The sequence below is a fragment of the Thunnus albacares genome, chromosome 11 (assembly GCF_914725855.1).
Source record: "Thunnus albacares chromosome 11, fThuAlb1.1, whole genome shotgun sequence".
Taxonomy (NCBI): Eukaryota; Metazoa; Chordata; class Actinopteri; order Scombriformes; family Scombridae; genus Thunnus; species Thunnus albacares.
The window spans coordinates 32227809-32254082 of NC_058116.1; the positions used below are offsets into that span (position 1 = coordinate 32227809).

Genomic DNA, 26274 nt, shown 5'->3' on the forward strand with positions numbered 1-26274 from the left:
GCACAATATGCTGCCAGGCTCACGGAAGTGTTTAATAGACACAGTGGGCTGGAGCCGCGAATCGGAGAGAATGTTAATCCACGCTACGAGGCGCAGCTAACATCCTGCCTCCTGAGGGGTTTAAGGCTACCGATTGCAAATTGGGTGAAAGAACATCTGGTCGGATGGGAAGGAGAGCAGAGAAGGGTTATTCTCGCAAATGCTAAACACGCTGAAAAAATTTTGGAAAATGTAGATAAGAAACATAGAAAAGGAGAGGTGTTTTATAATGACGGTGAGAATGATGATGGTTGCTTTTTCTCTTCTGAGTCCCGCAGGAAGGAAATTATTTGCTATCGCTGTGGGAAAAGAGGCCACATCGCCAGAGAATGCAGAAGTCTCATGCCAGCTGCGGACACCGGGCGGGGCGGAGGTCGAGGTGGTGGACGGGGCAGGAGAGGACGCGGGGGCCGTGGAGGCGGTCGGAGGGAGAAAAGGGAACGAGATGACAGAGAGAAGGATGAGGAGCAGGACTTCTGACTAGCTTCCCCTGCAGAATCAGGTCATGCAATCACACACACACATACAGAACAGAAAACAAAAACTGAAGATGCTGACTATGATTCTGAAGGAGTGGAGGGATCAGAGTTTATATCGCAAGAAGAAGTGCTAAATTTGGAATCTGTTGAAGTAATGTTAGCTGAGTGGGATGATAAACCTTTTGTGACTCTGCTGGTGAGGGGAGAAAAGTGTACCTTTTTGTGTGATTCAGGAGCTTGCATGACTGTGATGAGGAAAAAAGAGTTGCCTGACAGTATTCGGTTGACAAAACAAGAACTATCAGTAGTGTCAGCTTCAGGACATCAGGTGTCGGAGAGATTGACAGAAAAAACAAAACTAACTGATCCTGTGACTGGTTTTTCAGTAATGTTGAGAATGGTGGCCTCTGATTATTGCCCAGTCAATCTCCTAGGCCGAGATGGCATGGCAGCATTGCAACTTGGAATCATGCCAACTGACAGAGGGGTTGTGGTTTTCCGAAAAACTCAGACTGATTGTATCTTTGTGATTGAAGATAAGAACAGGCCACGGTTTTGGTATAGCATTGACCCTGTCAAAAAAGGCCCAGCAGCTATCACTGCCGAACTGCACAGAGAAGCGACTAGTGTAACTAGGCCAGGTATTGAAGTTCAAGGGGAAGGTGACATGTGCGTGTTTACACACTCAAATTTCGAAGCAGGGCCAGACCCTGCATATGAGGAGATTTTTTTCCGGTGTCCCAATTACCGACTAACTTTGACCTCACTGTACTGTGATAAATTGGGAAATGTGGGGGTCGCAGTGAAAGGGGATGAGCAATTGAACAGAGTGTACAGAGGTCATTCCTTGCCCTATATTGGTCTTGCTAAGGCCCCTAGGATGCACTGGACGGACGTCGGTGCGTTAGTGGAGTTGGGGGAGAGGGCTTTAAAAGGTTGGGTGCAGCATGAGTCAGGGGGGAACGGAGTGTTTTTCCACCAGAGACACGGTCTGTACAGGAAGGCGCTGAATTGGGTAACGGTGGGAGCAGCCACCACTCATTTGCAGCCCTCTTTGTGATCATTGCAGGACAAAGTGTGTTTGTTGACAGAGGAGCAGGAAAAAGAGCTAGAAGAGTTGCCTCCTGAACTGTGGAGTACAGGGAAAGGTGGTGATATTGGGTTGTTACGTACTGCCACACCTGTTACCATTAAACCTAAAAGCTCTTATAGACCATTTGTTAAACAATATCCTTTGAAGCCGGAAGCTGAGGAAGGTATTTCAGGAGTGATAGACAGTTTAATAAAACAAGGAGTTTTAGTTGATTGTCCTGACTCACCCTGCAACACACCAATTCTGCCTGTGAAAAAAGCTACTTCCGGGTGGCGGTTAGTGAATGATTTACAAGCTGTGAACCGTGCTATAGTTCCACGAGCTCCAAACGTGCCAGACCCCTACACTCTTCTGAACAACATAAAACCCACAAATGTTTGGTATTCAGTGATTGACTTGGCAAACGCATTTTTTACCATTCCTTTGAGCCCTGAGTCACAGTTTTGGTTTGCGTTTACGTTTAAACACAGACGATTGACGTATTCAAGACTTCCTCAAGGGTTTCAAGATAGCCCTACTATCTTTTCACAAGAAATTAAAAAATGTATTGACCTTTTTGAACCTCCTGAAGAGGAGTCTCAGATTTTGACTTATGTTGATGATATTCTTGTGACTTCTAGCTCTCAACAAAAGTGCAAAAACATGACTTTGGCCTTGTTGAGATATCTAGCTGCAGCTGGTGTTAAAGTCTCTAAGTCTAAACTCCAGCTGTGGAGTCAGGAGGTGAAATATTTAGGCTACACGCTAACTCCTGAAGGCCGTGTGTTGGATGAGCAGAGAAAAACAACTATTCTGCAGTTACCACAGCCTACAACAAAGCGAGAGATGATGTCTTTTCTTGGTACTTGCAATTTCTGCAGGTTATGGATTGCTAATTATGCCGAAATTGCACAACCATTACAGAATATGATTTATGGTAAAGCAATGGCTGCTTCAGATAAGGTGGTGTGGACCGAGGAGGGCGAGCAGGCTTTCACAAAGTTAAAACAGTTGATAGCTTCTTCGTCTGTACTTGCCTTACCTAACATGAAAAAGGATTTCATACAAACAGTGGATTGCAAAAATGGTTTTATGACATCTGTCCTGTTACAGGAGTATGGGGATAAATTAAGACCTGTTGCCTTCTACTCCTCCAGACTTGACCCAGTAAGCAGAGCCCTGCCCGGATGCTTGCAGGCAGTGGTGGCAGCGGCTATGGCAGTGCAGACCTCAGCTGCTTTGGTTTTGTTTAGGCCACTGACTCTTAGAGTGCCACATGCTGTCTCTTTGCTATTACTGGAACACAAACATTCACACATGTCACCAGCAAGACACTTATCTTGCATAGCCACATTGTTAGGCCAGCCAAACTTGACCATTGAGAGATGTACGGCTTTGAATCCAGCTACGCTCCTTCCAACACCTGTAGAAGGGATTCCTCATGATTGTGTGGCAATCACCGACGAATTAACCCTACCTCGCGCTGATTTGATTGACACGCCTTTACCTGATGCAGACATTGTGATGTTTGTAGATGGTTCTGCAAGTAAACATGTAGATGGGATTAACAGAGTTGGTTATGCTGTAGTTACACTGCATGAAGTTTTAGAGTCTGGAGCTTTGCCTTCTAATTTCTCTGCCCAAGCAGCAGAATTAGTTGCATTGTCAGCTGCGTGCAGGTTAGGGAAAGATAAGAAGGTCACGATCTGGACAGACAGTCAATATGCCTTTTCCACTTTGTTTACCTTTGCACAGCAGTGGAGGAACCGAGGAATGATAACATCCACAGGTCGGCCAGTAACACATAAGGATTTACTGTTGAAATTACTTGATGAAATACAGCTGCCTGCTAAGGTCGCTGTCTGCAAGTGTGTGGCACATACAAACAATACAGACAGTGTGTCTCGTGGGAACAGGAAGGCAGATGAAGCAGCAAAGAAAGCAGCTCGCGGGAGTGTTAGTCATTCTTTCTCTGTACAGATTGACAAAGCTCAAGTAACCACTGACTTTTTAATGGACATGCAACATAGCTCTCCTAAACAAGAAAAACAGTTTTGGAAGACTAAGGGAGTTAGTCAAGACGCAGATGGACTTTACATCTGACCTGTAGGTAAACCAATTTTACCAAAGTCTCTCTATCGCTATGCAGCTATGACGAGCCATGGAGTCACTCATGTCTCGTCAGGGGGGATGGTGAGCTTAATTGAACAAACATATACGGCATATGGATTGGGGAATTATTTCAAAAAATATTGCTCACAGTGTTTGATTTGCGCAAAGAACAATCCACAGGGAAATTATAAGGTTAAATCAGGCTCTTTTCCAGAACCTGTGTATCCTTTTCAGTACATTGAGATGGATTTTATCGAGTTAAGTAGATGTGAAGGGAAGAAATATGCATTAGTTATTGTGGATAAGTTTTCGAAATGGGTTGAAATATTTCCTGTTGGGAATCCAGATGCTATAGCAGTTGCAAAGGCTTTGTGTAAGCATATCGTACCATCTTTTGGAATACCAGAAAAAATTTATTGTGATAATGGAACACATTTCGCGAATGCAGTGATTTCTAAGATGTCCCAAAGTCTTGGGATACAAGTTAAATACCACTGTGCTTATCATCCACAGTCAGCAGGCTTAGTGGAAAGGACAAATCAAACTATTAAAAGTAAATTAAGAAAAGCAATGGCAGAGACTGGGAAAAATTGGGTTTACTGTCTACCTTTGGTTTTAACAGCAATGCACATTACACCTACCAAAGATGGTTTGTCACCTTTTGAGGTTTTATTTGGGAGAAGTTACCAAATTCCTGAACTACGACACACACCAGCTCAAGAAGCTGAGGACTGTCTAGCTGACTACATGAGAAAGACTCTATGTCAAAGACAGTTGCGTGCAAATGTTTTACCACCATATCTGTTTGATGTTATTCCAGAACCGGAATCAGATCTCAAGCCAGGAGACCTGGTCCTGATCAAGGTGTTCCGGAGGAAAAAGTGGACTGAGCCACGGTGGGAGGGGCCTTATACCGTACTACTGACCACTCCAACAGCAGTTCGAGTTGAGGGCCGGACCACGTGGGTGCACAAGACACATTGTAAACGAGTGCCACCGGTGAGTGAGTAGTGGGTTCGTATTGCCTTCTCAGCCACTCCTCAGGTGACCTGTAAGTCCGGCTACACAGGGGGCGCTGTGCAAATAGAGGTGCAGTGTCGTCTCAAACCGGTGAAGATTTCGGTGTTTTTCCAAAGTGGGCCCTGAGGATTTAGGAGTTGAAAGGCTTTCGAGCTACTGCTGCCACCTGGTGGACTCGGGAAATATTGAAGTCATGGCGTCCCAGAGGAACAGACAACCTCCATCACCAGCACAGGAGACTCCAGCAACCATATCCTTCCTACAGTGGTGGTATTATTGGTTACTGTGTAAAAGAGTGATGATTGTTTTGTTCTTTGTGACTGTTTTGATGATACCAATTTGCATATGGTTCTTCCCTACTATTCGTCCTTATCTATCATTGCTCAGAGGGGCCCGGTCTATGGAAGATGATGCCATCAGCCACGCTCAGGATGTCTGGTTGCAAATGATCTCAGCAAGGAAATCACACTCCACCATGTACACACTTAACTTTTGGTATTCTTATGCCAAGTATGTTGCTGAATCCAAGAACCGCTCCAATTGCTATGTGTGCAGCCATATGCCGATTGCTACAAACAACCCCCATGTTGTCCCCAGACCGGTAAAAGACTTAAAGAGTTTGTTTCCTGATATCTTGGTTTCTAGTGTTGACTCAACGGTTTTAAATCAAACAGTTTTTAGGACAACTGGAAATGTGTTACCACCTCTGCGGCCTTATTCAGGTCGAAAGTTTTCTAGGTTTAAGATTCTCAGTGTCGGGAGTGAACCCTTGTTTGGGCCGGTCCATTTGAGACCCGAAATTAAATTTGATTGTTTTGCTCAAAAATTAGTTCTGTCTGAGTCCTCCTCCATCAAAGTAGGAAAGATCCCAAAACTTTTCTGCTCTACTATTTCGAGTCCTTGTACTTCGAACATTGGCAAAGCATCCCTAAATTATTCTCAGGTAGTGATGGGCAGTGCGTGTGCACCTTACTTCACCGTGCCAGACGTCCTTGGGACATATCCACAGACTGATGTAATGTTTCTCTGTGGGTACTACATGTATGCTCAACTTCCTCCTGGCTGGGTGGGTCGCTGTGCGGCTGTGGAGCCGACTGATCATTCCTTCATTGTTTCAGCTATGCCCCACCCTGGTGAACTTCCGGGTGAGCAGCGTATGAGGAGAGATGTAAGTCAGCTGCATGATCCTGTCTGGGGCTCTAATGTTCCAGAAGACCATAAGTTGTGGTCCACTGGTGAAAAAGTCATGCTGTCACTCTTCCCGTCTCTTGGAGTGGGTAAAGTAATGCTGCGGATGGAAACTATGAACTACAGGTTCTCTGGGTTCATAAACACTACGCTGGTTATGTGGCAGGCTGAACGGGAGGAGTTGAGAGGCCTCAGGGCCGTTGCCCTTCAAAACCGCATTGTGCTAGATCAACTCACTGCAGCCACTGGAGGTGTGTGTGCTCTCGTAGGTGCCTCATGCTGCACATACATCCCTGCTAATGATGATGAGGGAGGAGTCATTCAGCAGGCTATTGCTAATCTGACCTCATTGCGTGATGCTGTTGATCATGACTCAAAATTTGACAAGTCCTGGTTCGTAACCGGTCCATGGTACGCTGTTTGTTTGAAATTATTGGCTCCAGTCGCTCCATTTTTGATTCTGATCTTTGTAAGTGTTTGTTGCATCATTCCCATTATCAAGGCACTGGTAAAAAAGTCTGTAGCTGTGGTCATGCACCAGGAAGCAAGATATCAAGAACAACTCCTACTTTTGGATATGTGATGTAATGTTACAAAAGAAGGATTCTTTATGACGTTAATATTGAAAATCGTGAGAAGTGATATTGACTGATGATTCTGATGGAAACGTTGTAACTTACAGCTGTGATGTATTTTGATCATTTTTTATTAATTATGATGGTATAATCGAAATTGTCAAAATTATTAATCACTATTAATCATTATTAATCACTATTAATCATTAGTAATTAATTACTGGCTTAGGCATAGTTGATGTTGATTGATTTTACGAGGACTGTTATCTTTTATCATGTATCCATGTAATCGTTTAAGAAAAGAAAAAAAAAGAAAAGAAAAAAAAAAACTATGTTCATTCATGATGATTTGATGTTGATTTGATTGTATCTTGTATTACACATTTAGTTTTCACTATACATTTTTCTATGTTTTTGATTTTATTCATTTGTTTTACAAAGTATAAACAGGGGGGAAATGATAGAAAAATTAATGTATTAGTTAAGTAGATATGGTCATATGTATGTATGTATTTGGCGGCAGGGCCTTGAGGGGAACACTATAATAGACATAATAGACATCATGGTCATGTGAAAGTGAGAGCTCTGTAAAGTTTTGTCTGGGGCTGTTAGAAGGAATCTGTAAACAACTAGAGGTGCCTCCCAGGGCATCAAGGCCGTCAATATATACTAATGTTTTTCCTTTGTCTTGTCAGAATTCTCCACGGAGACTCTGCATACTCTCCGTGTCTACAACATATGTTTAGTTTGAATTAAAGAGACGCTTGACTTCAACCAACCTCAGTCTATTTGGTAATTTTTACCTATCAGTCACAATCAGAGGAAATCCTGAGCCTGAGGTCAGATGGTCAAAGGCAGATGGCACTCTCAATGAGCGTGCCCAAATTGAAGTTACAAGCTCATACACAATGTTGGTGATCGAGAACGTTGACAGATTCGACACTGGCAAATATGTGCTGACCCTTGAGAACCTCAGTGGCTCTAAATCAGCCTTCATCAACGTCAGAGTTCTGGACTCCCCCAGCGCTCCTACCAACCTAGAGGTTAAGGATGTGAAGAGAAGTTCTGTCTCTATCTCTTGGGAGCCTCCGCTTATTGATGGTGGGGCGAAGATATCACATTATATTGTGGAAAAGAGAGAGCAGAAGAGAATGGCTTTCACTAGTGTTTGTACCAACTGTGTGAGGAACTCTTACATTATCTCTGACCTGCAGGAGGGAGGCATGTACTATTTCCGTGTGCTGGCTGTGAATGAGCTGGGAGTAGGTCTTCCTGCCACCACAGATCAAGTCAAAGTTTCTGAGGCTCCTTTGCCTCCTGGTAAGATTGTAGTGGTTGATGTGACTCGTCACACTGTCACTCTTTCCTGGGAGAAACCTGACCATGATGGAGGCAGCAAGATCACAAAGTACATTGTGGAAATGCAGCCCAAGGGAGATGACAAATGGACTGTGTGCAGTGAGGTCAAAGCATTGGAAGCTACTATTGATGGACTCACAACTGGAGAGGAATACTCATTTAGGGTGATTGCTGTGAATGATAAGGGCAAGAGTGATGCCAAGCCTCTAGCTTCCCCTGTAGTGGTGAAGGACATAACAGTTGAGCCCATTATCAATCTGCTGTTCAACACATACAGTGTAAAAGCAGGAGATGACCTGAAGATTGATATTCCCTTCAAAGGCAGACCTCAGCCTGAGGTAGAGTGGAAGAAGGATGGCCATGTGCTAAAGCAGACTACCAGGGTCAATGTTCTCAATTCCAAGACCTCATCAATGGTTTTCATCAAGGATGCAACCAGGGAAGATGTAGGAAAATATGAAATTATTCTGACTAACACAGTTGGCACCAAGACAGCTGAGATCTCTGTTATAGTCCTGGACAAACCTGGCCCACCCAGCAACATCAAGGTGGATGAAGTGAGCGCTGACTTCATCTCTCTGTCTTGGGACCCTCCAACCTATGATGGTGGATGCCAGATAAACAACTATGTGGTGGAGAAGAGAGACACTACTACAACCACATGGCACATTGTCTCAGCCACAGTCGCCAGATCATCAATTAAGGTGTCTCGTCTTAATCAGGGAACAGAGTACCAGTTCCGTATTGCAGCTGAGAACCGTTATGGCAAGAGTCATGCTATTGATTCTTCACCCATTGTTGCTCAGTATCCCTTCGAGCCTCCGAGCGCCCCAACCAACCTCCAGGTTGCCCATGCCACCAAGTCTGGAATGCTTGTGGAGTGGGGAAAACCAGCCAGTGATGGTGGAAGCCCTGTGATAGGTTATCATATTGAGTGCAAGGAGCAAAGCAGCATCCTATGGACCAAAGTCAACAGAGGTCTTCTGGCTGAGAACCATTTTAAGATGACAGGTATTGAAGAAGGCCTGCTATATCAGTTCAGAGTCTATGCTGAGAATATGGCTGGCATTGGACCATGCACTAAGGCCAGTGACCCTGTTGCAGCAAGGGATCCATGTGATCCTCCACGTAACATTAGAGTCACCAACATTACAAGGACATCAGTTTCCCTCTTCTGGGAGAGGCCAGAGTATGATGGTGGAGCCAAGGTCACAGGCTACATTGTTGAACGTAAAGAACTTCCCAATGGCCGCTGGCTGAAATGCAACTTCACCAACCTGCAGGACACCTACTTTGATGTCACAGGCCTCACAGAGGATGTCCAATATGATTTCCATGTCATCGCTAAGAATTCCGCTGAGCTGTTGAGTGTTCCTTCAGAGAGCACTGGACCTGTCACAGTCAAAGATGATGTAGACCCCCCCACTATTATCCTAGAGGATAAGTTGAGACAGCTGGTTGTCATTAAAGCAGGAGACATCATTAGAATTGATGCTGAAATCACAGGCCGTCCACTGCCCGTGGTCTCATGGTCTAAGGACGGAAAGGATATTGAGGCCAAGGCCAGGTGTGAAATAATTTCCACCCACTTCACAACCACACTGATTGTCAGAGATGCTATCAGGAGGGACTCTGGCCAGTATGTTCTGACCCTGCACAATGTAGCAGGAACCAGGTCTGTGGCTATCAACTGTAAGGTTCTGGACAGGCCTGGACCTGCTTCAGGACCTTTGGCAGTGTCTGGCCTCACAGCAGAGAAATGCACCATAACCTGGGGACCCCCTCAGGAGAATGGTGGTGCTGAAATCATGCACTACATTGTGGAGAAGCGTGAGACCAGTCGCCTAGCCTGGACTCTTGTCTATGGTGACATGAAGGCCACCACCTGTAAAGTCACAAAGCTGCTCAAAGGAAATGAATACATCTTCAGAGTTAGGGGAGTCAACAAATATGGGGATGGTGAGGCCCTGGAGAGTGAGCCAACAACGGCCACAGATCCATTCACTGTCCCTGCTGCTCCGACCAATGTCCAGGTCACAGCAGTTACAAGTGAGGCAATGACCATCTGTTGGGAGAGACCAGTTTCTGATGGTGGCAGCAGTATTGCTAGTTATGTAATTGAAAAGAGAGAGAAGACCGGCCTTCGCTGGTGTCGTGTAAACAAGAAACCTGTTTATGACCTCAGAGTCAAAGCCTCACACCTTCGTGAGGGTGCTGAATATGAGTACAGAGTGTTTGCAGAGAATGCTGCTGGCCTCAGTGCTCCTAGCATTCCCTGCCCACTCACCAAGGCTGAAGATCCACAGTTCCTGCCTTCACCTCCTGCTAAGCCGAAGATCATCGACTCTACAAAGACCACAGTCACCCTCTCATGGAATAAACCACTCTTTGATGGTGGAGCACCTGTGACTGGTTACAGAGTAGAATACAGAAAGGTCTTAGATGATGAATGGATTGTTGGGGTCCATAACACCAAGAACACAGAGTTTACAGTGGTGGGATTGACCCCTGGGGCTGAATATGTGTTTGTTATCAAGTCTATCAACAAGATTGGAGTTAGTGAGCCTAGTGCTGAGTCAGACAATCAGGTGGCCAAAGAAAGAGAGGAGGAGCCAGTGTTTGACATTAGCAATGAAATGAGGAAAACTCTTATTGTGAAAGATGGTAGTTCATTCACCATGACTGTGCCCTTCAGAGGCAAACCCATCCCCAGTGTGGCGTGGACAAAGCCTGATGTTGACTTAAGAGTCCGTGCTGTCATTGACACCACAGACACCTTCACTTCCATCACCTTAGAGAAAGCCAACCGCGATGACTCTGGCAAATACACTGTCACTTTGTCCAGTGTGGCTGGAACCTCATCCTTGACCCTCAATGTCAGAGTCCTAGACTCCCCTGGGCCTCCTGCCCATGTGGACGTTAAGGAAGTGACCAAGACTTCTGCTACTGTGCACTGGGACACTCCTGAGAATGAGGGCGGAGGACCAGTGAAGAACTACTTGGTTGATATCCGTGAAGCCAGCAAGAAAGGTTGGACCAGGTTGACTGACACATGCCACAGACTGACATACAAGGTGTCAGACCTGCAAGAGGGAGGAGTTTACTACTTCAGGGTGACAGGCGAGAATGAGTATGGTATTGGTGTTCCTGCTGAGACCAAGGATGGAACCAAGATCACAGGTAAGAAAGTCAATAACACCATAGATTATCATCCACATGTAAAAGATGATACCTGATTATTTCAATAAAATACGTTATGTTCTGTTCCTCCAGAAAAACCAAGCCCACCACCCAAGTTGGGTGTGACTGATGTGACCAAGGAGAGTGTGTCCCTGGCCTGGGCCAAACCAGAACAAGATGGCGGCAGCAGAATTACTGGCTACCTGGTGGAAGCTTTGGAGAAAGGCCAGGAGAAGTGGGTCAAGTGTGGTGTAACCAAGTCCATCCACTTTACAGTGTCTGGTCTAAGGGAGAATGCTGAGTACTTCTCTCAGATTGGTCCAATTACAGTGATGGACTTCATCATTCCACCTGAGGCAAGCCTCAGTGACTACCCCAGTGGAGAGCTGGCTGTTCGTATTGGTCAGAACATCCACATTGAGCTGCCCTTCAAAGGTAAACCAAGGCCTGCAATCAGCTGGCTAAAGGACAACTTGCCTTTGAAGGAGAGTGAGAAGATTCGCTTCAGGACCACTGACAACAAGACAGCAGTCACAGTCAGAGGAGCCATGAAGGAGCATGCCGGGCAGTACACCTTGGTTCTGGACAATAGAGTCATCAAGAACTACTTTGACATTAATGTTGTGACTCTGGGAGCCCCCTCTGTGCCTGTTGGTCCCATCCGCTTTGATGAGATTAAAGCCCAGAGTATTATCATCTCCTGGGATGAGCCCAAGGAGAATGGAGGTGGTGAGATCACCTGCTACAGCGTAGAGAAGCGTGAGACCTCCCACGCCAACTGGAAGATGGTCTGCTCCAGTGTTGTCAGGACCACCTTTAAGATTCCCAACCTAGTAATGGGATCAGAGTACCAGTTCAGAGTCCGTGCAGAGAACAAGTACGGAGTCAGTGAAGCACTCAACTCTTCTGACATTGTTGCCCAACACCAGTTCAAACCTCCAGGCTCTCCAGGAAAGCCTGTGGCCTACAACATCACCAGCGATGGTATGACCATCAAGTGGGAGGCTCCAGACTTTGATGGAGGATCTCCCATTCTGGGCTACCATGTAGAAAAGAAGGACAGGAACAGTCTCCTGTGGCAGAAAGTGAACACCATCATCATCTCCAACAGAGAATACAGGATCATTGGTCTTATTGAGGGTCTGGAGTACTCCTTCAGAGTCTATGCTGAGAACAACGCTGGACTTAGCCATGTTAGCGAACAGAGCAAGCATGTTCTCGCTATCTCCCCTGTTGGTGAGTACTCATTCCAAATGCTACATCTGTGTTAAGAACTATATTTGTACTGAAATCAACAGTCCAACATTTTGAGAAATCTTCGTTTGCTGTCAGATGCAAAGATGGATATCAGTGTTATCTCTGCTCATCTTGTATAGAGATGTGTCCAAGATGTGTGTAGCCTGCTCTTTTACTCCTGAGTTACTCCAAGATTTTTACAAACACTATAGATAAATTGCTCCTATCTCTTCTCACCTAGACCCACCTGGCAACCCTGTCTGCATTGATGTGACCAGAGACTCCGTCACCTTAAAATGGGACATCCCCAAGAGGGATGGAGGCAGCAAGATTGTGGCCTATAGCATTGAGAGGCGCCAAGGCAGAGGCAAATGGCTGCGGTGCAATTTCACTGATGTCAGCGAGACCCAGTTTACTGTGACTGGTCTGTCCCCTGGAGACAGATTTGAGTTCAGGGTCATCGCTAGGAATGCTGTGGGCACAGTCAGTCCACCATCTAATTCCTCTGGATACATTATGACTAAGGATGAGAGCAGTACGTATTCTCATGTTGAAAAAATTCTTAAATGATCTGTTGAACATTTTAAGTTTCTCAGATCACTATGATTGTGCTGATTCCTAATGTGTTCACTCTCTTTGCATTTCAAGTTGCTCCTGAGATCGAGTGGTCTCCAGACCAGGTCCTCTCCCTGAGGGCCGGAGAGAACGTCAAGCTCAACTGCAAAATAACCGGACGCCCCGTCCCCCAGGTTGTTTGGTACAAGGATGGCAAAGAGATCGACAAGAGGACCATGATTGACATTGAGATTACCACTGGCATTGGCACTAGCAGTGTGTTTATCCGTGATGCTGACAGGAACCACCGCGGTATCTACACGGTTGAGGCAAGGAACAGCTCTGGTGCCACGAAAGCTGATGCCAATGTTAGAGTACAAGGTTAGCAAATCCTGTTGATTATGTTGAAATATTTGCCTCTCAAAATTGATAATACACAATATTTCTGGCAGGTTTTGAATTAATATATTCTATCCCCTGTTTCTCTTCAGATACCCCCGGGCCTGTTGAAGGTCCCATTCGTTTCACCGGCATCACAGCTGAGAAGTGCACCGTGTGGTGGAACCCTCCTGAAAATGATGGCTGTTCTGCCATCACCCACTATGTTGTGGAGAAGAGGGAGACATCCAGGATTTCCTGGGCCATGGTCAACTCCAAGTGCGAAGCCTGCTCTTTCAACGCCACCAACCTTATCAAGGGCAATGAGTACCAGTTCAGAATCTCTGCTGTCAACAAGTTTGGAGTTGGCAAACCCCTGGACTCCATTCCTATCATTGCACAGATGCAATACAGTAAGTAAATAACTTGCTAGGTAGTGACTGACTGACACATTGACCAAACCTTGCAAACTTATCTAATCACCACATCACCCGTTCACCCTCTCCCCAACTCATTGTCAACAGGTCCATTTATTGCACCTGAAAGTTTTAGATTGACAGAAAACTTCCTTCAGTGTAGCTCATTACTCAAAACATGGTTTGTGTAACTAAATGTATTCTCTGCTCCCCTGCTCAGCTGTGCCTGATGCCCCTGGTACCCCCGATGCCACCCATGTGACTGGAAACAGCATCACCCTGTGCTGGACCAGGCCAAGGTCAGATGGAGGCAACGAGATCAAACATTACATCCTGGAGAGAAGAGAGAAGAAGAGTCTGCGCTGGTTGAAGGTTTCTGCTAAGAGGCCCATCACAGAGCTGAGGCACCGTGTCACCAAGCTCACTGAGGGCTATGAGTACGAGTTCCGCGTCATGGCTGAAAATGGTGCTGGTGTTGGACCGGCCAGCAGCACCTCCAGGCTCTTCAAATGCAGAGAGCCAACCAGTTCTCCCAGTGCCCCCTCAATGATCAAGGTAAGTTTATAGGGATGCTGCATACAATCGAGTCAGAAGCATTTATATAAGCTGCTCTTCTAAAACAGTGCAGAGGTTCAACAGAAAAACATATCTCAATGGATTTTCATATTTTTCATATTCTGTTTTTAGGGTGACTCTGAAAAATGATGAAAACAGATTAAAAATAGCCTCTTGGCTAACTCTGGCGCATTTACAGCAATGTTTATTAATATGCACTGTCCCTGTTAAATAAATAAACAAATAAAAAAATAAAATAAAAATGACAAAGACATACTCTATATATTGACATATATATCAGTTATTGAAAACTTATTTTGTGTGAAGAGTTTCAGTACTTACATAAAAAACTTGCTCTATAGCATTGAAAGAATTATTCGCTGTTTTATTAAAGAAGAAACCTCAAAAAAAATTTAAGTAGTAAGAAAAGTCAAGAAAGCAAGAAGCTGTTTTTTAAACTATTCTCTTTTTTATCTCTGTCTATCTATCAGGTGATTGACTCTACCAAATCTTCAATCACCTTGGAATGGACCAAGCCAGTCTTCGATGGTGGCATGGAGATCATTGGCTACAATATTGACATGTGCAAGGCCAGCCTCGAAGAGTGGCACAGAGTTAACAGCCAGATTTGCATCCACAGCAGATACACTGCCAAGGGCCTGGTGCCTGGAGAGCTCTACAAGTTCAGGGTTAGCGCAGTGAATGGATCTGGTGAGGGTGAGGCCTCTGTAATGCCTAATGCTGTCCAGGCTCTGGACAGACTTACATCTCCTGAGATCGACATTGATGCCAACTTCAAGCAGACTCACATCGTGAAGAACGGTGGCACTGTTACCCTCCACATTGCCTTCCGCGGCAAACCAGCTCCTCTTGCCACCTGGACGAAGGTAGACAGTGAGCTACCTGTCATGGCCGACGTCAACACCACAGATTCCTTCTCTACTCTGACCATCGAGAACTGCACACGGTATGAGGCCGGTAAATACACCCTTTCCCTGGAGAACAACAGTGGGCACAAGTCCATCACATTCACCGTCAAAGTGCTGGACACGCCCGGACCTCCAGGAGCCATCACCTTCAAAGATGTTACACGTGGAGCCTTGACAATGATGTGGGATGCACCCACCAATGATGGCGGATCACGAATCCAACACTACATCTTGGACAAACGCGAGGCCAGCCGCCTGGCCTGGCAGGAGGTCAGCACCAAGTGCTCTCGCCAGATGATCAGAATAACTGGTCTGGAAATTGATATGCCATATCTGTTCAGAGTGATTGCTGTTAACCAGTATGGCCAGGGAGAGCCTCACGAGATGACGGAGCCCATCATTGCCACAGAAGAACCCGCACCACCAAAGAGACTAGATGTTGTCGACACCACCAACTCCACAGCCTCCCTGGTGTGGTTGAAGCCTGAGCATGATGGAGGCAGCCGCATCAGAGGCTACATTGTTGAATTCAGAGCCAAAGGCACCGACTGCTGGATTGTCAGCGGAGAAACCAAGTCTCAAAAGATGGTGGTGGAGGGTCTGATCATGAACACAGAGTACGACTTCAGAGTCAAGGCCAAGAATGATGCTGGAATCAGTGAGCCTCAGGGCACCTTCAGCTCTGTGGTCATCAGGGAGCCTCGCATTGAGCCCACGGCCGACCTCAGCAACATCACCAACCAGCTCATCACCTGCAAGATCTCAAACACCTTCACCATTGATATCCCCATCAGTGGCAGGCCTGCTCCCAAAGTCACCTGGAAGTTGGAGGAGATGAAGCTGAAGGAGAGTGACAGAGTCTCCATCAAGACCACGAAGGAGAGAACCACTTTAGTGGTGAAAGACAGCAAGAGAAGTGACAGCGGCAAGTACTACCTGACCCTGGAGAATGCTGCTGGTGTGAAGACATTCACAGTGAGTGTGGTTGTGGTAGGTAGACCAAGCCCTCCCACTGGCCCTGTGGAAATTTCTGGAGTCTCTTCAGAGTCCTGCACCCTGTCCTGGTCTGAGCCAGCTGATGACGGCGGCACTGACATCACCAACTACATTGTGGAAAAACGAGAGTCTGGCACTGCCTCCTGGCAAGTAGTCAACTCCAGTGTGAAGAGAACCACCATCAAAGTTACCCATCTTACCAAGTATATGGAGTACACCTTCAGAGTGTGTGCTGAAAACAAGTTTGGTGTCAGCAAGTCTATCGAGTCCACTCCTGTTGTCATTGAACATCCGTTTGGTAAGTATGTTCACACACAAACGATTAACAAAAAATAATTAAAGTCTACATAGTCCTGCTTCTATACTTATGGATTATGTCAAAGTTAAATGTGTTTAGTAATTTAAGATGAGGTCAAATTAGGGATACCTATCTCCAATTAATCTCCACAGTTCCTCCAAGTCCTGTGACTCGCCCAGACGTGGTATCCGTGTCCGCTAGCGCCATCAGCATCAAATGGGACGTGCCATATGCCGATGGTGGCAGCAAGGTGACAGGCTACTGGATTGAGAAGAAGGAGAGGAACACGATCCTGTGGGTGAGGGAGAACAAGCTGCCCTGCCTGGAGTGCCACTACAAGGTGTCCAGCCTGATCGAGGGCCTGGAGTACCAGTTCAGAGTGTACGCCATGAACCTCGCTGGACTCAGCAAGGCCAGCGAAGCCTCTAGACCCGTGCTGGCGCTCAACCCTGTTGGTGAGGGAAACATTAATGTTTTCTGAAGTACAAAAATGTATTACATAAATTAATCACTGATAGAGTATTTGTGTGCAGACATCTAATCAACTCAGGTAAAATGTTAAATTAGTTAAAAAATCAGAAAATAACTCAATGAAGCCTTTAAGATTGGGAAAAATATTAAAGTTATAACAATAAACGCCCCCTCCCTGCCCAGATCCTCCTGGTAAACCTGAGGTGACAGACATCACCCGCTCCTCTGTGTCCTTGTGCTGGACTGTGCCTTTCAACGACGGTGGCAGCAAGATTGTCGGTTATGTTGTGGAAAGGAAAGTCTACAGTGCTGATGAGTGGGATGACAACCGCTGGCTGAAGTGCAACTACACCACAATATCAGAGAACTACTTCACCGTCACCAACCTGGGAGAAGGAGACACCTTAGAGTACCGTGTCATCGCCAAGAATGCTGCTGGTGTTCATAGTACACCATCCGAGACCACTGGACCAGTCACATGCAAAGATGAATACAGTGAGTTAAAAAAGTGACGAGGAATTTCGTTTTATTTTTTTAATTTTAATCCAGAACTCACTGAAGAGCTTGAACTTTAAAATTGTTTCTTAAAACTTTATTTTTTATTTGTTTCTTTTATGAAAAAATTATCTAACATCACTCAGATTATTTTAACTATGTTATAAAATATAGCTAAAATATTTACTTCAAGTAAATTTATAATTATAGTTTAATATTTATTATTTATATATATTTATTATTATTGTTATTTATTTTTTGCTGTTGAACATAGAGCTTCCTCACAATAAGCATGTCAGTATATTTTTGTTTCCATTATTTTTCATGTACAACCCCGAATTTATGGAGGTAAAATGGTAAATGTGTCTTTCCTGCTGCAGCTCCTCCCAAAGCAGAATTGGACAGCAAACTGACAACCGAGGTTGTCATTGTCACTGCTGGCTCTGACCTCGTCCTGGATGGTGCTGTGGGTGGTAAACCTGAGCCCACGGTGTACTGGTCGAAGGGTGAGAAGATTCTGGAACTCGGAGAGAAATACTCACTGACCTTCACCGCTACCAGAGCCATGGTTGTCATCAAGAACTGCGACAGATACGACACAGGCAGATACATCCTGACAGTCAAGAATGCCAGCGGAGTCAAGACAGCCTCCGTGAATGTTAAAGTTCTGGGTCAGTAAGCAAGACATGACATCAATGCTGAAACTGTCTTTTCATTACTTCAGAAACTGAGGTTATCATATATCTCTTAGTTGATTGTCTTAACAGAAAAACAAGCATTAACAGAATGATAAAATATTTGTAAGTTACTTAGCAGTGTGTCAGCTGAGTGTCTGAACACTGATCTAAATATTGGTTTCTGTCTCTCAGACACTCCCGGGGCACCGGCTGATAAGATCATGATCAGCAGAGTGACGGAGGAGAAGTGTACGGTGTCCTGGAAGATCCCTCTGGAGGACGGTGGAGACATCGTCTCCCACTACATTGTGGAGCGCCGTGAGACCAGCCGCCTCAACTGGGTCATCATGGAGACCGAGTGCAAGACGCTGTCATGTGTCAGCACCAGGCTGATCAAGAACAACGAGTACATCTTCAGAGTCCGAGGAGTCAACAAGTTTGGACCCGGAGTTCCTCTGGAGTCTGACCCTGTCATTGCCAGAAATGCCTACAGTAAGTTGCAGCCTCCTTTGATTATTACTTTTCATCATGGTGGCACTATTGCAACTGTCTGTCATTTAAAAATGTTTTTGTATGGCTTTACAATTTGTGTAGTGAGTGTAGGAAAAGCCCAGGAGATATTAATTCAGCATAGTGGAAATATGTAGATAAAACTACAAAACTTTCCTAATCTTGGCATGCAGATGACATGTGGCAGGTGACTCTACATCTTCTATTTGTTCATCTTGACATTTTTCCAAATTTTGGATTTATGTACTTACATTTCAAAAATAAGTAGCTAAATAAATGTGTGTGTTTTCAGACTATTTTCTCAAATTTTAATGTTAATTTCAAAAGTTAGATTTTTTGAATTGTACTCTAATACAACAATGTGAATAATTTCTTCTTCCCTTGTACAATTATATATTCTGGATTAGGTCTTGTATTGGGTAAGGTTAAACAAGATGTAGTTTTGTTTCTGTGACTCTGACCTGGCATGGCTCTCTCTCTCAGCATTCCCATCCCAGCCGGGCACACCAGAGGCCACAGCAGTGGGTAAGGAACACGTCATCATTGAGTGGCTGAAGCCCGAGAGCGACGGAGGCAGTGAAATCCAAAACTACATCGTAGACAAACGAGAGAAGAGCAGCACCAGGTTGGAACGACTTCTGAATGACCAAATGGAGAAATTTTTGTTTTCACTTTCTGAAGTAATGATGCTTATTTTCTCTGTTTCACTGTATCCCTTTCTCTCCGTCTCTGTAACAGGTGGACCCGGGTGAATAGGACCTATACCATCTATGACACCCGTCTGAAGATCACAGGTCTGCTGGAGGGAAGTGAATACCAGTTCAGAGTGACGGCTGTCAATAGAGCTGGAGACAGCCAGCCGAGCGACGCCTCACCATACATCGTCTGCAAAGACCCCACATGTAAGATATTTAACCGTTTTCAGGCTTATATTTTGAAAATATGCAATGAGGTAGATATAAGGTTTTAAGGGTCAGGCTTTGTTCAAACCCAAAGCATTTTATTTTAAACTGTAGTGGAGATCCCTAAGTTTCCAAATATATCAGGCTTCATCTTGGCAAAATGATCAATTTATTTGAATGACATTGAACAAGCAGCTACACAATATATCAAAACATATTATATCTTTCCTTCTTTTCCTCCCAGACACCCCAGCTCCTCCATCGATACCTCACATCACAGACACCACTAAGCACAGCATCAGCATGACCTGGACCAGGCCTATGTATGATGGCGGCTCAGATGTCACTGGCTACGTTGTGGATATCCTGGAGGAGGGCACCGAGCAGTGGTACCGAGCCACCTCCAAGGCTCTCAAGACCAACGAGTATGTGGCCGCTGGCCTGACAGCCAATAAGAAGTACCGATTCAGGGTGGCCGCTATCAACAATAATGGGACTGGAGAGTTCAGTGAACCAAGCGCTGAATTCGAGCCGCTGGAGAGAATTGGTGAGTTGACTTTGAGGGATAAAATGTCAGGAGGTTTTCATCCAGGGGAAGTATCTATGTACAGTAATTGCCATAATCCATTTTAGAGTGTTTTAGTGCTGTCATTATCACAATAACCACAAACATACACAAGGGGGAGCTCTTCTTACACTATACAGTGTGGACTGGGCACAGCAGCATGCAGGGAAATACATTTCTCATGGCAGAAAGTGGAAAAAGCAGTACTTAGTCAGTGGAGGCATGAAAATAAACTACAGATGAAACTGTACATTTATTTTGTTGAATAGTTTAATTATCAGGGACAGTTTCATATCAATACCAGCACCACTAAACACTGTAAATGAGTCAGTTAACCTATTATACTAAGTTCATGTAATTTTGTCTATGATCAGATGTTTTAAGTACATTTTACAATTTTACATGATTTCCTATCATTTTCAAAAACAAATGTTTTAAGAAAAATGGTTTTAGTCTTTAAAGTAGTCTTACAGTAATACTATTTTATGATTTAAGATTGAGATAACACTTTTACTATATTTTTATTTGGCACATGCCTACTGCAAGTTTTTGTACTCCAGGACTTGACAAAAACATTATTGTTGATACTTAAATCAATTTACTACATGCTGATTGTACAATGTATCACTTAAAAGCCTATACTTTTTTAGTTTCAGATGGTTTTTTTTTTACAGAGATGTGAAATGTTGAGGTTACAATTCATTTTAAGATTTAGATTAAGATGGGAAGTAAATGGTGAACATACTGCATTTGACTCTTTCACTTTACCATGCCCTCTCAGAAATTCCTGACCTGGAACTGGCTGATGACCTAAAGAAGACTGTGTGTCTGCGTGCTGGAGGAACCCTGCGGCTGTTCGTGTCTGTCACCGGCCGGCCACTACCTGTGGTGACCTGGAGGAAGAAAGGTGTGGAGCTGCAGAGCCGTGGCTATATTGAGACCACCGACAGCTACACCTTGCTGATGGTTGAGAAGGTTGACCGCTACGATTCTGGAAAATACGTTGTGGAGGCAGAGAACCCGTCAGGCAAGAAGACTGCCACCATCCTGGTTAAAGTCTACGGTAGGTCGTCCAAAGTTTCCACAGATACCAAGTATGCTAAGCTGAATTATTGTTTTATTTCTGCTTTTCCTTGTCCAGACACACCAGTTTTGCAGTTCTGGTAACTTTTTTTTCAGAAACTTGCAAACAAAATAATTTCTTCTCTTCCTCCATTCATCTCCTACAGACACTCCTGGTCCTCCAGGTTCTGTGAAGGTGAAAGACTACACCAAGGAGTCTGTTGTCATCACCTGGGATGTCCCAAGTGTTGATGGTGGTGCTCATGTCAGCAACTACATCGTAGAGAAGCGTGAAGCCAACATGAAGTCATACAAAACTGTCACAACTGAGTGCAGGAAGACTCTGTTCAGGATCACTGGTCTGGAGGAGGGCATGCACTACTTCTTCAGAGTCCTGCCAGAGAACATTTACGGTGTTGGCGAGCCCTATGAGACATCTGAGGCCGTGCTGGTGTGCGAGGTGCCATCAGTGCCAATGAACCTTCGGATCGTTGATGTCACCAAGTCCTCAGTCACACTGCACTGGGAAAAACCATTGTACGATGGCGGCAGTAGGCTTAATGGCTATGTCACAGAGGCCTGCAAGGTGGGTACAGACAGGTGGAGCACCGTGGCCACTGTCAAGGCCTCTGTTTCCCAGCACACTATCGAGTCCTTGGCAGAGAAAGACCAGTACCTGTTCAGGATCCGAGCCACCAACAGCAGGGGAGCCAGTGAGCCCATGGACACCGTCACTCCTGTCACCATTCAGGAGATCACAGGTAAGACAGCATTAAAAGACTCATACACAGATATATAATGATTTCACAATTGTTCACTTGACATCTCAACATCACCTTTTTCCTGTTTATTCCAGTGATGCCCAAGATCGACATTACCAGCATCCCTCAGAAGATCATCCATGTGCACCGTGGCAAACCCATCGACCTCAACATCCCCATCAAGGCTCGACCACAGCCTGTCTGCTCTTGGTTCTTTGGCGGCGTCAAGCTGAAAGACAGCTTGGACCGCATCAAGATCGACAGCAATGGCAAATTCACCCATCTTGTTATCCGTGAGACCACCATCAATGACACAGGAGACTACACGCTGGAGGTGAAGAACGCAATTGGCACAGCAACCGAGGTCATCAAAGTCATCATTCTCGGTAAGGAGACTTTCTACACATGATAATTATGTACAGGTGTTGTTAATTAGACTGGCAATTGTACTTTATAAGATCCAGAGAAAAACATTTTCCATCAAAAACAATGACTTCTATGAACATTTTATACAATTTGTTTGCATTGATGCACAGATGTAGCTGATTGCAGATTTATGCAAAAAGATTTAGAGATTCCAACTGCCTGCTTTTGTTCATCCAGACAAACCAGGTATCCCAGTCGGTCCAATGAGGATCGACGAGGTTGACGGCGTGTCTGTGACAACCAGCTGGGAACCTCCAGAGAAGGATGGAGGTGCCAACATCGGCGGTTATGTGGTGGAACAGCGCGATGCCCACCACCCCGGCTGGACCATCATCTCAGAGTCAGTGACACGGCCCTGCTTCAAGTTCACCAGACTCACAGAGGGAACCGAGTATGTGTTCCGCGTTGCTGCCATGAACCGCTTTGGTGTCGGTGGCTTCCTGCAGTCCGAGGTGGTGGAGTGCAAGAGTGCCAAGAGTGAGTTTTTTTCTTATTAAACCATCTTGTCTTAGCGTTTTCTTCCTGTTCCCAAAAACATACTAGCAACCACCTATTAACACCCTAGTAACCACCTTGAATACTACAGCAACCATCTAGGAACACTTTTGCAGCCACCCCAAACATGCTTACAGCCTAGCACCTACCTTAGCAACCACATAACTATCTTTAAATCCTTGGAACCACCTAGTCCAATCAACCATTGATTCATCTCATCCCATTCTCATCATCATCTCGGTTTAGTCGTCAAAAAAAAGGTCAATGAACATATTTAGTCATAGTTTTCCTTAACGAAATTAATATTAACTTACACTTTGAATCCTTGCTTTGAAAAGTTAGCTATTTTTAGCCTCGTATTTGTAATTACAAAAAAGAGATATGATCCTTGATGTAATGTACATTCTCTTTTTCCCTTATCCCTTCTTCTGCATCTGTATCATAAACCGTAATCAACGCTGAACTGTCATGAAACAGAAATAGAGGTGGTCTTTAGAGAAAAAGATTTATATTTATTGTGTATCTCCAACAATCCAAAAACACTATCCCTTGTATTAATTTATGGAGACAATACTAATATTCTGCTATCTTGTCTGGTAATTTTGTACTCCTGTACATTGTCTGTGATTAATATATTAATTGATCTGTGGTTTCCCCGTGTAGCCATCCCTGGACCTCCAAGCAGGCCAGAGGTGATTGACGTCACCCACGAAGGCATGACCCTGACCTGGCAGCCACCCGAGGACAACGGTGGCTCCACTATTTCCGGCTACATCATCGAGCGTAAGGAGGCTCGTTCTGACAGGTGGCTGAAGATCAACAAGAACCCCGTCACCATGACCAGGTACCGCTCCTCTGGCCTGATTGAGGGCCTGGAGTATGAATACCGCATCACTGCCATCAACTCCAGGGGAGACGGCAAACCTAGTGAGAGCTCTGCCATCACTGTCGCCATGGATCCCATCGGTATGTGACGCAAAACACAACCTATATTCAAATAAATATTTTTTTATTTTTGAAATGTTAGTATAGGAGTACAAATAAAACATATCTGTATATATGTGTGTATATATATATATATATATATATTTGTTTTTTTAATGTATTTTATACACTAATATTACCAGTCTGGGTCAGTATATTCACAAGATGCCTCTCTGTGTTGTTGAACAGAGCCTCCAGGTCCTCCAGTTCAACCCAAAGTCACAGACAGCACCAGGACTTCGGTGTCTCTGGCCTGGCTGCCTCCTGAGGAGGAAGGTGGCTCGATCATCACTGGTTACCTGATCGAGATGCAGAAGGTGGATCAAGTGGAGTGGACCCTGTGTAATACTACACCCACCAAGATGTGCGAGTACACCCTCACACACATGCCCCAGGGCGCTGAGTACAAGTTCAGAGTCATCGCTTGCAATGCTGGCGGTGCTGGAGAGCCAGCTGAGATTCCTGGAGTGGTTAAAGTCCAGGAGATGCTCGGTAGGAGAACACATTTCAATTTTTTACATACAGTGACATACACATCATACTTTTACTTATTGAATCTAAATCCAATCAGTTTGTGATAATATGGGATAATCTAACTAAACCAAATCCATACCGTCTCCTCATCAGATTATCCTGATTACGAGCTTGATCCTAAGTACGAAGATGGCTACGTGGTGCGGCAAGGTGGAGTCATCTGCCTGTCTGTGCCAATCAAGGGTAAACCCATTCCTACATGTAAGTGGACCAAGGATGGCCATGACATCTCCCACCGGGCCATGATCGCCACCCATGATGACATCACTGAGCTGGTCATCAAAGAGGCACACAAAGATGACACTGGTACCTACGACCTGGTGCTGGAGAACAAATGTGGCAGGAAGGCCGTCTACATCAAGGTGAGCGGCTCCTGACAGTTTTTGTTGACACATAACCTCAGTCAGATAAAAATGTACGTTAGTATCAATTAACTTACATTTGATGAATAAATGTGGATATTATTTCTGACCTCCTGTGTGCCGCTTCACTCTAGGTGAAGGTGATCGGTCGTCCCGATTCCCCAGAAGGCCCTCTGGAGTTTGATGACATTCAGGCTAGATCAGTCCGGGTCAGCTGGAGACCCCCATCAGATGATAGTGGCGCCGACATCCAGGGATACATCATAGAGAGGCGGGAAGTCCCGAAGGCTGCCTGGTACACAGTGAATGCCCGGGTCACAGAGAATTCCCTGGTGGTGAAGGGCCTGAAGGAGAATGTGCAGTACCATTTCAGGGTCTTTGCTGAGAACCAGTTCGGCATCAGCAGATCTCTTAAGTCTGAAGAGTCTGTCACACCAAAGACACCACTATGTAAGTATTGATGTTGCCCATGATGTTCACAATGTTGCAATGTCCAAATACAACTGATGTTTGTTAACAGACGCATCCTGTACATATCTGCCAGAGTAATTTATTTAGCGGAAACATAGCAATGTTCTTATTAGATTTACAAATTGAACACAATGCACATCCCTAATTCTGTCAATGAGTGTTTCAAAAAAACAATGTACTTGACCTACAGGCCCACCAGAACCTCCCAGCAACCCACCAGAGATCATGGACGTGTCCAAGTCCTCTGTGTCTCTTTCCTGGGCCCGGCCCCGGGATGACGGAGGCTCACGCATCACAGGATACTACGTGGAGAGGAGGGAGATGTCAACAGAAAAGTGGGTCCGCCACAACAAGACCCACATCACCACCACCATGTACAATCTCACCGGCCTCATCCCCGATGCAGAGTACGTGTTCAGAGTCGTGGCTCAGAATGACATTGGACAGAGCGAGCCTGGTCCCGCTTCAGAATCTGTGGTCTGCAAAGATCCATTTGGTGAGTTAATATTACATGACGGCCAGAATATATTGATAATACTAAGTAGAAAAATAGTCGATGAGGCACCAGAAATTTAAGACAAGATAAAACTAAGCTGAAGTAACTTTGATGGGTTGTAGAACTGAAGATCTGGTTGTATTTTGATCATTTCTCCACAAGTATCAATCTCCTCTCGTCTCTCTCATCCCAGACAAACCTAGCCAACCAGGAGAGATTGACATCATTTCTGTCACCAAAGACTGTATTACCATCCACTGGCTCCGGCCTGAGCAAGATGGCGGCAAGGAGATCCTGGGGTACTGGATTGAGTTCAGGCAGGCTGGAGAAAGTACTTGGAAGAAATGCAACAAGGAGCGCTCCAAGGATCGTCAGTTCACCATGGGTGGCCTCATGGAAGCCACAGAGTATGAGTTCAGAATCTTTGCTGAGAATGAAACAGGACTCAGCAGACCTCGCCGCACGCCCATGGGCATCAAGACCAAACTGAGTGGTGAGCTGTTGCAGAGTGACCTGGTCACACTAACAATGATGTTTTGCAGCAAATTTAATTCAGCTGAATCAAAGTGCGTTCAGTGAATTTGCTCATAGCAGTAAAATAACTCCCTGCCAATTTGACTGTGACCTGGATTGTAACAAACTAAACACTATACCAAATGTTAATTTTATTTAGTGA

At 45.1% G+C, this 26274-nt stretch overlaps 2 protein-coding genes across 2 annotated transcripts in view; both read left to right on the plus strand.

Moving 5' to 3' along the window:
• Positions 1-26274, plus strand: part of LOC122992717 (titin-like) — a 94029-nt gene that overhangs the window by 58664 nt on the left and 9091 nt on the right. The window contains 24 exon segments of the mRNA XM_044366598.1: positions 7296-11024; positions 11118-12260; positions 12502-12795; positions 12909-13196; positions 13307-13606; positions 13830-14164; positions 14656-16387; positions 16540-16842; positions 17042-17353; positions 17734-18024; positions 18223-18522; positions 19024-19165; positions 19279-19442; positions 19687-19989; positions 20789-21070; positions 21237-21830; positions 21926-22216; positions 22434-22733; positions 23415-23717; positions 23925-24227; positions 24363-24631; positions 24766-25081; positions 25293-25598; positions 25792-26091. Coding sequence (XP_044222533.1) covers positions 7296-11024; positions 11118-12260; positions 12502-12795; positions 12909-13196; positions 13307-13606; positions 13830-14164; positions 14656-16387; positions 16540-16842; positions 17042-17353; positions 17734-18024; positions 18223-18522; positions 19024-19165; positions 19279-19442; positions 19687-19989; positions 20789-21070; positions 21237-21830; positions 21926-22216; positions 22434-22733; positions 23415-23717; positions 23925-24227; positions 24363-24631; positions 24766-25081; positions 25293-25598; positions 25792-26091 — 12900 coding nt within the window.
• Positions 1386-4253, plus strand: LOC122991910. The gene has a single exon (XM_044365385.1). The coding sequence runs from the start codon at positions 2254-2256 to the stop codon at positions 3691-3693; it is 1440 nt and encodes a 479-aa protein (XP_044221320.1). The 5' UTR covers positions 1386-2253; the 3' UTR covers positions 3694-4253.